Genomic DNA, 11,310 nt, shown 5'->3' with positions numbered 1-11,310 from the left:
TATTCAGTGGATGCAACACAATGAGTGCAAAGTATTGTCTTTCCCAATAATCTCTCCATGAGAAGTGCTTACAGCAAGGAATGAAGCAGGTTTGTTTTAATCCCTTCATGCCTCCATATACTTTAATTTCCAAGTGCTTTAGAGCCTTCTGAATGAAAAGTTGCATCATGAGGCATGAGCACCCCTTGCGTGCATCTGATCCTTTTTTGACCTGCTGCACCTTCCACAATCTCCTGTAGCAATGAGCTTCACCATATAATGACATGCAGAGTGAGTAATCCCTTTGTTTTAAACCTGCTGCCTGATATTTTGTTAAGCAGCACGGCCAGGGACAGCAATAGCTCCTCCATTTGGTTTGGGGTCAGGGGGGCTGATAACCAGGTTGTCAGGTCCTCTTCTGTTGCAAAATACTATGCAGCCCATAGAGTTCACATTCTCTTGACCCTTATGAGCATGTAGAGATTATTTTATAGGTTAGCTATAGAAGAAGGACAGAACAATAGAAACTGGGTCTGTGGAAAAGTCATAATATAGCACCAGTGCTGACTGTGATCATCTGCTTAATGGGCTGATTGACTTTAGGACCTTTCTCTTGCAATGTCTTTTCCTTAATAGATACACTGAGTTACACACTGTGTTTTCTCACTGTTGTAAATGAATGCAGGTTTAGATCAGCTGAACCTATACACAATTTGCTGTGGCCGAATCATAACACCAGGCAAATCTAAATGCCCTGTTCTCACACCTGAACTGTAGTTACTGAGGAGATTTATGAAGCTTCTTCAGCTGGTTACTTGTACTTCAGTCATCAGGATACAGGGATAAGGAGGTTTTAATTCCATCACTGCTCAAAGGCAGTCCCTTGATGCATGAGTCAACTTTGAGAAGGGCTGTTAAATTACAGGGTGATGAGAGAAACACTGGCATCACTTAATCCCAAACATTTAATCTTCAAAGGTTTTGATTTAGAGTTTTTATTAAGCTTAAGATCTGCAGAGCAATTTTGAGGTGGTTCTATTTTGATTGTTTGATTGATTGATTGATTGATCCATTCATTCATTCATTGAAAACCACAGCAGAATTACTGTTCTAAATTACTGCTAATTTTGTGCAAACAAATGAGTGTTGTAACTGGATTGTGCTAATCACTTAGTGTAGAATGGAATGTGTAGGTTATCCCCACATTCCACCCATCACTAAATTGACCAAGTGTTTTGGCTTCCTTTCCAAAAGCAAACCAAAGTTATTTCAACCATACATATATAATCCAAAACAACCTTCTGGCACTGTTCCTTTGAAACTGATTTTCTAAAGAGACAATCAGCAAATATCCAAGTGATGTTTAACTTTATTCAGTTTAATTTTGCCAAAGAGTTTTCCAGCTAGACTGGCCTTAAATATGCCCAATCCCTGGAATTGTTCAGGGCCAGGTTGGACGGGGCTTGGAGCAACCTGCTCTAGTGGAAGGTGTCCCTGCCCATGGGAGGTGGGTGATCTTAAGGTCCTTTCCAAGCCAAACCATTCTATGATTCTATGAAGGGTCTCTTTCTCACTGCTCTACGATTCACAGATTGCTTCAGCCAGGCTGAGTGAACTGTGCAGATGGAACTGGGGACAAACAAGCTTAAGGAGAGCCTGAAAAATCCCCCCACTCTTTGAAATTATTTGCTACACAAATAAAGCAGCCTTTGGGCTGTGGGATGGTAGCAGTTGCCTGGTTGCCCACCTACAGAAAGAGAGACACTGTTGGCTGAAGCAGGGGAGGTAATCTCAGCTCTGAGTAACCAATCCTTTCCATACCAAGAATGTGGGACTTTATGGAATTCAATTTGTATAAAACCTTTATAAGTGGTTTTGTTTTCCTATTCATATGAGTTTGGATTATCACTTTCCTGCAGTAGAACTTTATAGACAGGAATGGAAATAGATTTAAGCTGTTCTGTATACTTCCCAGGGCCTATCAGGTCATGATGGATCCTACATTCATACAGAGCTATCAATTAAGTTGAGAAAAGGATCAAAGCAATCACTGCCAGCTGTGCATTCAAGCCTGATGTGAACTGTAATTTATTCTTACACCTTTGAACTTAACCTGGAAACAAGAAGAGAGAATATGTTCTTTTGCATGGCACAGAACTTCAAAGGTTAGCTACCACTGAAAAGGTATGTTTACTGGTGAAATATTTATTAACTGGTTTATGGTATTAAAAGAGATTTCTGTAAATTAAGCAGGAATCACTCTTCAACAGATGCTTCCTTTTTATATGGAAACCCCTTTTTGCCTTGCTGTCTGGTGGTCCAATGGCAGCAACCACAGACAGATCCAAAGCTAGCTGCTGTTCGTAAGGAAGAGGCACTAGTGGCTTTTTTCCACCATGGTGATATCCCAGTCCTCCCTTGGAGGCACATTCAGTTACTGCCCATTGCAGTTAACATAAAGCTACAATGGAGCAGGAAAAATGGGTGATTCAGAAGGGAAGGAGAAACAGCACAGTTATGTACCAGTCACTGTTCACAAGGTATCACATCCTTCAGCAACACCTTAAGCTACAGACGTGGAGATGAACGACTCAATAACGGCGAGTGGCCTCATCAGGTAGAAGTCAAGAAAATAACAGCCATAAAGAACAAATTCTTTACAATGAGGGTGGTAAAACACTGGCACAGGTTGCCCAGAGAGGTGGTGGAGGCACCATTCCTGGAGGCATTCAGGGCCAGGCTGGGCAACCTGATCTAGTTGAAGATGTCCCTGCTCATTGCAGGGAGTTGGACTTGATGTGCTTTGAAGGTCCCTTCCAACCCAAACTATTCTGTGATTCTATGATTCTATGTAGTCACTGTTCTGGTGTCCTTAGCACTGACTACTTGTGTCTTGTGCATGCTGATGAGGTCGGTCAGGCACTTGTTTCTCTAACAGGAGAGTAAAGCATGGACAGTGGCAGTGTAATTTCCTCCTCACGTGCCTAAGTCTTGATTTGTGAAAAGCAATTCAACAATAAGTTAAGAGCAGAACATCCACAGGTACACAAGTCCTTCATCTTTCAGGAGGCTTAACAAAAGTGATGTTAATGAAAGCCTCTTGATGGCATATACCCCAAAATGACTTCCTGAAGGACTGAACTACAGTAATGCCTGAATTCAAGATACCTGAGATGAGAACAAGTCCTTCTGTAGCCTACTAATTGTCCTGTTTATCTAATTCTGTCTTTTCTTTAGTACCACTTCTGTTCCCCATAAAGCAAAAAGGATTTTATTCCCAAACCTGGTTCAATTTATGGTTGTGAGAAAAGCTGTGGAATATTTTACATATGAGAAGAAATGGGCTATCATCAGCTCCCACAAACTGGAACGTGATGCAATAAAATTCTAGCGCTTTTATTACTCATAAAGCATACAGACAAGAAGAACATTTAAAGGGCAAATGAAGAAAGAATTGTTTTTTCTACAAATTAAACAGTTTTGTACAGTTACCTTTCCATGCATTTCAGTTTCTCTTTGAACGCAAAAGCAGCTTCTGATGCGAAACTTCCTTCAGGTCTTATTTAAAAGCAGAGTAACCTCAAGCCCCTTGCCAATAGTGCCAATGCCCTCCAGCTCCCTCAACTGGAAGAAGACATCTGAATGAAAGATGATTTTCCAGGAAAACATAGGAACAAAAGCTGCCATAATGGGTTTGGGACTAATGAAAGTGCCAAAAGGAGCTGGGAGGTCAATGTCTGGTTATCCCACAAAATCATTATTTTCCAAAGTGCCAGTAGAGAAGGGAGGCACAGTGACTTTGAGAGGGATGGACACTGGCTCCCTGAGGAATTGCTGTTGGATTTCTGCATCTAAGCTGCTGTTTTCTCTCATTATCAAGAATGGCTTGTACTGCTTTTGCAGGAAAAGAAAGCAATCAGTGAAATGAGCGTTCACCAGCCCTGCAGAATAGATTCTGAAATACAGAGGTGCCTTTGGTGTCCTGTGTTATAAAAGGAATTACCCCAACAAGAAAAACGCAGGTGCAGAGCAGTATTGTATTTTTGCTCTTGATATAGAATCATAGAATTCTATATGTGTGCTGTTGATCACTGCTACGGGCAAAATTTACAGGCAGCTTGGCAAATAATGGGGTTTCTAATTGTACATCTAAACTAAAGGGTCCTCAAAATTGGCAGATCTTTCATAAAACTCTAATTGGGAACTAATTCTTCCTTCTCCCTACCCCCAAGTTTGCCTCGATCTAGGACTGTTCTTGAAGTAAGAGCATTGTCAGTATCAGAGAAGCAGAATCTTCTAACTCAGGAGTTCTTTGATATGCAAAGCTCCTGCTCACCCCACCAGTACACTCACACACATTCTGAAGGTTGGGAACTCCAGTACAGCAGGCAGTCAGGAGAGACTGGGTCACTGCAGCAGTCTCAATAAGCTGCACTTGTGATTTGGCTGTTTGAGCTTATCGAAGCCATCATCCTATGCTACTTCTTTCAGTGTCCCTGCTGCTGCCTGCACAGTGAAGGCTGCAATGGAAATCTGCCTCTTAACTTCTTCCCAGGCTTCACGCTGCTCCGCTTTGCTTTCAATATCAAAGAGGGCATCGTAGATCCCCGGGAAGGACTCTCCAGCATACTTGTTGTGGCTGCTTGGAGCAAAGATGACATGCCTGGGGAGGGGAGAGAGGAAAATAGAACTATACTAAATAATTAAAGTAATCGTTAATGGTGTGTGTGTTCGTTGTAGGGAACTGTTGTATGCTACATAAAGCAGCTGTGAACCTCGTGAAAATCAGAACTTACCAAATACACAGGACATCTTGCTGTGTATAAAAGGACAGGTGGAAGCAGAAGGTCTGGGAAAGGAATGTAAAAAGAAGGGAAAACTTCTACTGGATAATTCTTGACAAAAGCATGAATTCCTCAGAGGAGAAGTGATTGTATTGGAGCAGAACTGAGCAAAAGAATCAAATTCATTTGTTGGGGGGATTTTTTCCTTAAATAATGAATAGTTGTTGATCTGCTGTTAAATGGATTTTGTTCATATGAAGTATCAAAGCACATCTGTAGCATGTGAGAGGCTTCCCAAATCAAAATAAACACTAAAACTACATTAATAAATGCAAGTAAGTAAAAATAAAGTTAAAAAATCCCAACAGCTCTAAGTGATACCTAATACCCAACAAGAGGAACTGTAGGAAACAGCCATTTCATTCTTCCAGAAGTGTGGATGACAGTTTATTCTAAGAGGATGGAAGAGTGATTCTCAAATTCTACCTGCCTGAGGGACTTCTGGCTTGGTGTGAAAGCCATCAATCAGTGAGTTAGATATATCCAGTCATTAGTAAATGGGGATGCTGAGAGTAAAGTGAGGCAGTCACGCACTTGACACTGGCAGTTAGCTTGTTGTCAAGTATTATTTATTGATAAATGCACTATAAAATGTATTGTGGTGCACTAAACGTTTTTCTCTGGGCCCATGTGCTTGTGGAGAGAAAACTTCAAGAATAACTAATAATTATTTAAGCTAATAGCTAATAGCTACTTATAGCTTCTACAGAAGCAGCCAAAGCTGGGACAGCTGGGACTCTACAGCACAGCTCATGGGACTTTATTCTGTGTTCAAAGGTCTCCCTCTGAACCCTCTCTTCTGGATTTCCTCTGATCCTCATTACACATCTGTTCTCATCCTCTTCTCTCTTTTACTCCACCCTCTTTTCTCCTTTCTTTTCAGTACAGTTGATTCTCCACTCAATCCTCACTTAGTACAGCTTTAAAAGAGCAAGTGGTAACAGAAGTAGTGCTATACACAGAAGTAGTGCTACACACCTGCAAGAAAAAGTCACAGAGTATGATGGTGAATAAAAACTTAGTGCCAGACCCCAGGAGAGGAATTGGGCACCACAAGACTGGTGCAGCCAAGGAGTTCTCCTCAGGGGTTATAGAGTCTGATACTCACTGGATATTACCTTAAACAATCTGTTGAGCTGTATTCCTATATGAAGCCTTTCTGATCAGTCAGTTAGTGTGGGGTTCACCTTCAAAACCACAGAGCCCTAGGCAGCTGGGCAAGAAGCCTCATTCCTTACCTGTAAAACTTCCTTCCTGGTAATCCAAGAGGATCGATGAAAGCTCTCTCTATAAACATCAGCTGGTCATTCATGATTCGCACTGTGACTGGGCTGCAGGAAGTGGAGACAGAGATTTCACACAGGGAGGAAATGTGACTTCATTTTCGCTGAACATGAGGTGGAAAGTCCAACTTTTACCTTTCACTGCTACCCGCCTTTCCATGTGCTGCAATCATTTTCATGTCGCGGTGATGCTAGGAATAAGCTCTATGGCTGATACTATTCATCACAGCAAGCAGAATTCATCTTAGCACATACTGCCTTTCTTGGAGTTGAAGAGCTCCATTTTACACTAATCAGAGAGATTCCTTTTATAGTTATTGGAAGGAAAGAACTGCCACCCTGGGTACCTAAGGCAGATATCTCTATATTGAAATATTTATATATAAAACATTTTATATATTTATATATAAAACATTTTATATATTTATATATAAACCACGTTTCTTTTCAAACTTACTCTTTCTTGTCAGCTTGTTCAAGTCTCCTGTGAAATTCGTCAGCAGCCTTTGAGAAGTTGACCACAGCAGAAAAAAGAGGATCTAGAAAAGGAAGGACTTTGTGAACAACTTCAGAGTGTCTACTGAGCCCAATACACCTTTCATTTACCCAGTGGGAGAAAAAATACATTTGTTTTGCTGATACAATTGCACTAATTTTGTTGTCTTTCCATCATTCATTCGTTTCACTAGTGAAGACTTTAAAGAGCTGCACTACTTGCAGTAATAGACTAAGACCTTGCGCAACAAGGCCAACTACAAAGCACAGTGCTTGATAAAGCTTTCAAAAGTACACATCTTCCCTCTGCCTAGCAAGGAGACAGTGGGCTGGCGTTGCAAATGGAGAACTCTGCAGTTTCCATTTTAACAAAGGGATGCACTGCAGCATTCAGGTATAAATAGCCTGACTTACATCAAAAATACCGTCTCCTAGCAGGCTGTGGAGGAATGGCAGGATTTCCCTCTTGGAACATTATGTCCTATTCATATCATAACAGAAGAGTGTGATATGGCACGGGGGTTGGAACTTGAGGATCTTAAGGTCCTTTCCAACCCTAACTATTCTATGATTCTATGGATATTGAATAGAATTGGGTGAAGTGTAAAAGACACAACTCGTGGAATGCAGCAATATACAGCATAGATGAAAGTAGCCAAGGCCCGTGATTGCTGCATGTGAGCACTAGAGTTACAGCACCAGAGGTGTCTCTGCCATGATCCCCCATGGCCATTCCACAGTGCTGCTGCTCAGACCCTGGAATTTTGCATGTTATGCCTGGTTATGTGCAGGTAAGTCAGTGCCTTTTCCAGCTCTGTCCCTGGCAGTACATTCAACCCATGTGGAATAACCTCACCAAAGTAGGAGTGGGCCTTTCTTTTAATGACAACAACAGTTGTGAAAGGGTCTGTTTGATACAAACCTGGCAAAACTACCAATTTATATAGCTACTTTCTGTAGAATAAGTAGTAAGGTGTGTATTATGAGGACAACTTCTGGCCTTACCAAAAGTCAACTCAATTACAAAGAAGCAAGCTTTACAACTTGTACCACAAGTTTCAGTATCCTCTCTTTGATTATACTGGAATATGGGGCGTAAGATTAGGTCATCTCCTAAATCCAGTCCCCTGTTGACAAGTCTGGCCCTTTAATGTTTATAAATTTATCACACTATTTTAGTGTGACAGGCCTTCTGTAGCCAGATTTATCACACTGTTTGGTGTGATAGGCTTTCTGTTCCCAGGACTCCTCTTGAAAGCTGCTCTGCAGTCTCATTTGCTCTTCTATTTCTAGGAAACCTATTTATTCATTACCAGCCTACACTTGTTTGTTCTTGTATTAACATTTTTGTTTAGTTTACACAATTATAGGCACAGATTTTATGTATCCGACGTCTTTATGGACTGCAGTATAGACAGACCTATGTCACCTTGTGAGGGTGAGAATTTCCACTTGCCCACAGCCAAGGCAATAGTTTCCAGTGTGCCAGAGGACAGAGTTCTACCCTGCTGACATCATGGCTATATCATGGCAGTAGATTATATTTCAGAAGCAGTAGGAGGGGATTTAAGAGGAAAAAAAGAAAGATCATCTGAAAATATGTAAGAGAACTTGTGCTCATGATCACTATTCAGTGTTGTCAGTGTTGGTTATGTTAGAAAATATGCCATAGCATATGACTGCAAGTGCATATTTCATGAAAAGGTTTCCAACCTTCAGTTTTGCAAAGGAACAGCTGAAATGGGAACCCAAAAGCGAACAGAACCTTAATCTATTATTATGAAGGGCAATTATGTGATTTATTCAGCTTAATTAACAATTTTCTGACCTTCAGTGTTGTCACAAGGCAACTATGAAACTGCTGAGTTAAATTAGTTTTAATTTACACAGTATTGCAAAAACTGCCAATGTATTTGAATATACCCTGGTGTGATTGATAGAATAAGCAAGAATTATAAATTATAGTTTAATTCAAGAAATAATTTAAAACTGATCAGGCATTAGAGAAAATACTGAAAATAATGAAAAGATTGAAAAACACGACTTGCAAGAAACCTGGTCAAAATGACACAAGTATAAAGTTATTAAGGAGAGGTTTAAGTGATTCGAAAGAAGATGATTGCTTCTAGAATCTAGGAACAAATATTGTTGTGTTGGTCAGAAGGTAGTTTGAGCAACTTCTAATCCAAAACAAGAAAGAAACTCAATGAAAATAAATGATTTAACAACAATTTTGGTAGATATTCTACTGCTGCAAAAATTAATTCCAATTTTGATATTTCCTTACAAGGTGTGCTGCGGTAAATAAAAGAATGTATTGAAATAAATCTGTGTTATCCGATGCCTCAGAGCAGATGATCCATCTCACAAGGCTTCTTCTGTCTCAAGTGGCCTTCATACAAAAATGGGTGTCTTTTCAAATTAGTCAGATTTTTTCCCCTAAGCCATTATATGAAGTTTTAAATGTAATTATTAATTTTTCCCAAATGAGGATCCATGATGAGTTAATGCTTCACACAACCCCAAAGAAGTTCTGCGTCTCTCAAAGGCAGTTTATACCTCTAGACCATGGGTCCACTGGATAGCGAGTCAGTTGGGACCACCTGAAAAATTCTCCTTGGTACAGAGGCACAAAGAGTGAATGAGGTAAGAAGAGAAAGAGGGAGATGAAGAAGATGGTGGTGGAGGCTATCCTAGCCTGGGATCCAGAGCACTCTGCTGCTTCAGACCTGGTTTATATGCTTCATTGCAATGTGCTCAAGGGCTCAACAAATGGAGGTATTTCTGCAGAAGAGTTAGAGAAGTGGTTTTGTGGCCTGAAAGTGGTAGGCAGGCACTGAGACAGATGGAAAGCAAGTTTCCCAGGGTCAGATGGAGTCTTTGGCTGAGGAGGGATGGGAACCTGTTTCTCTCAAGTTCCAGGCAGTTGCCATAAACCTTTGTCTTCTTGAGCAAGAAAGTGAGAAGCAGGCTGATATATCTTTGTTCTGCATTTGAGGTCTATGATTTCTCATGAGCACTGTAATGGCCGTAATTAATAATATGAAAATTGTTATAAACCTCTCATCTAGATAATAATGCGTTAAACCTGTGTTTTATTTAGGAAAAAGGAAAGAAAAAAGAGGCTCTTTAATATGATGGCAGAATTAAAACAGGAAAGTAAAGAATTCAGTTTCCCAGCTGTAACAGATATAACGTGTCCCTACATGATTTTAATTAACACAATTCAGAAATAGCTTTATGGCTATTACTCACCAAATGATACTTTGTAAAGCTTCAGCTGTTCTTCATGTTTCTTGGCCAATTTATGAATTCTATTGCTATATCCTCTTAAGGCTTCCCCATAATCTCTGCAGTCAAATGGAATGACCTGGGAATCTGCCAGTTCATAAACCAGTTTGCCTCGTAGCTGGGCAATTGTTAGGTGTTTCTTGAAGGTGGGGTCATAAAACTTTTCCACTAACTCGAAGGTCTCGTACACTGTGTGATAAACAGGGTAATTGCTGAATTTGTCTGCTTTCTGAAAAAGAGCAAGCAAATTTGTCAGTGCCCTGTATTCTAACTGCAGTTAAGGGACGTATTGATCACTTAACTATGATGTTTTGCACAGATTCCAAATGAAAAAAAGCTATTTGCTACAAACCACAATTTGGTATCCTTCCATTTTGGTGCATTCATTTTAAGAAACTAAACACAAATCCATGGACTGTTACAGAAGGTGAAGAGAGCAGGCTACTTTCTCCCTATCTACACAGACCTGCCTTCAGTTCCATTGTGCAAAGATTGCTTTCAGTAAAAGTGAGAACAGCTTTGGGTAGCAGAAATCCTCCATCATGGCCCTTTTTTATCTTGTGTAGCTATTTCTGAACACAGTCCGGGCATATTTGTATATTAAGGGCCCTACTAATAGCAAGGTGAAAATAAATATACACTTCACCTCAGATCTATAAATACCCTTCTGTGACCTTGACAGCCTATAGAGTAGACACATCACTGTAACATGTTTTATTCTCCAAACATTTAGGTTTCTTGCTAAATTAAGAAACAAAACTGATATACAAACCAGTCTAAGATGCTTTGAAGCTTTTGTATTCATCATGAACAAATGCTTTTAAAAGGTGACTGCTCAGCACTACAAACTTCAGGCAATCTGGAAGGCTTACCCTGTTCTTGGTATAACGGACTCTGCCTGATGCAATTCCAAGTCGCTGAAAGTAAGCTTCGAAATCACTGCCTGATCCCAGTTTGTTTATTCTACGTATAAAAAAGACAACATCTTATTGAGAGCATTTCCTGTTTGCTATGGTAGCAATTTATGCAAAATGAAGATCTTTGACAGAAATTGAGGTCAGCTCTTCTGGAGGGTGCATTAGGGACACTCTAAGATAAGAGACTAGATGACTAGCATGCTTAATGACTCTACCTGATTTTATTCCACCGCACTAATTCAGTATCCAATATTGCTAAGATCTTTTAAAGGGAGCAATCCTCATTATGTGCTTGCAGCCCAGAAAGCCAACCGTACCCGGGGCTGCATCAAAAGAAGTGTGACCAGCAGGTTGAAGGAGGTGATTCTGCCCCTCTACTCTGCTCTCCTGAGACCTCACTTGGAGAATTGTGTGCAGTGCTGGTGTCCTCAACATAAAAAGGACATGGAACTGTTGGAACAAGTCCAGAGGAGGGCCAGGAGAATGATCAGGGGACTGGAG

The 11,310-nt window shown here is 40.5% G+C and overlaps 1 protein-coding gene across 3 annotated transcripts in view; it reads right to left on the bottom strand.

Annotated features, from left to right (window-relative positions):
- Positions 1–3,354: 3,354 nt before the first annotated feature.
- The window catches only part of NAALAD2 (N-acetylated alpha-linked acidic dipeptidase 2), a 72,165-nt gene continuing 64,209 nt past the window's right edge, over positions 3,355–11,310 (bottom strand). For 2 of the 3 annotated variants that reach the window (XM_061343765.1, XM_061343766.1), the window contains exons 15-19: positions 10,765–10,855; positions 9,857–10,121; positions 6,564–6,645; positions 6,062–6,154; positions 3,355–4,642 (exon numbers count right to left, since the gene is read on the bottom strand). In XM_061343765.1, the coding sequence (XP_061199749.1) occupies positions 4,453–4,642; positions 6,062–6,154; positions 6,564–6,645; positions 9,857–10,121; positions 10,765–10,855 (721 nt within the window). In that variant the 3' untranslated portion in view covers positions 3,355–4,452. Of the gene's footprint in view, positions 4,643–4,775; positions 4,829–6,061; positions 6,155–6,563; positions 6,646–9,856; positions 10,122–10,764; positions 10,856–11,310 lie in introns of all 3 variants that reach the window. The other variant, XM_061343763.1, reaches the window with a different exon arrangement.

Source organism: Neopsephotus bourkii, unplaced genomic scaffold (genome assembly GCF_033783945.1).
Source record: "Neopsephotus bourkii isolate Nb327-2 ecotype Australia unplaced genomic scaffold, CSIRO-AGI_Nbou_v1 NB_1825, whole genome shotgun sequence".
NCBI classification, from domain to species: domain Eukaryota; kingdom Metazoa; phylum Chordata; class Aves; order Psittaciformes; family Psittacidae; genus Neopsephotus; species Neopsephotus bourkii.
This window is presented reverse-complemented; position numbering and strand designations above follow the sequence as displayed.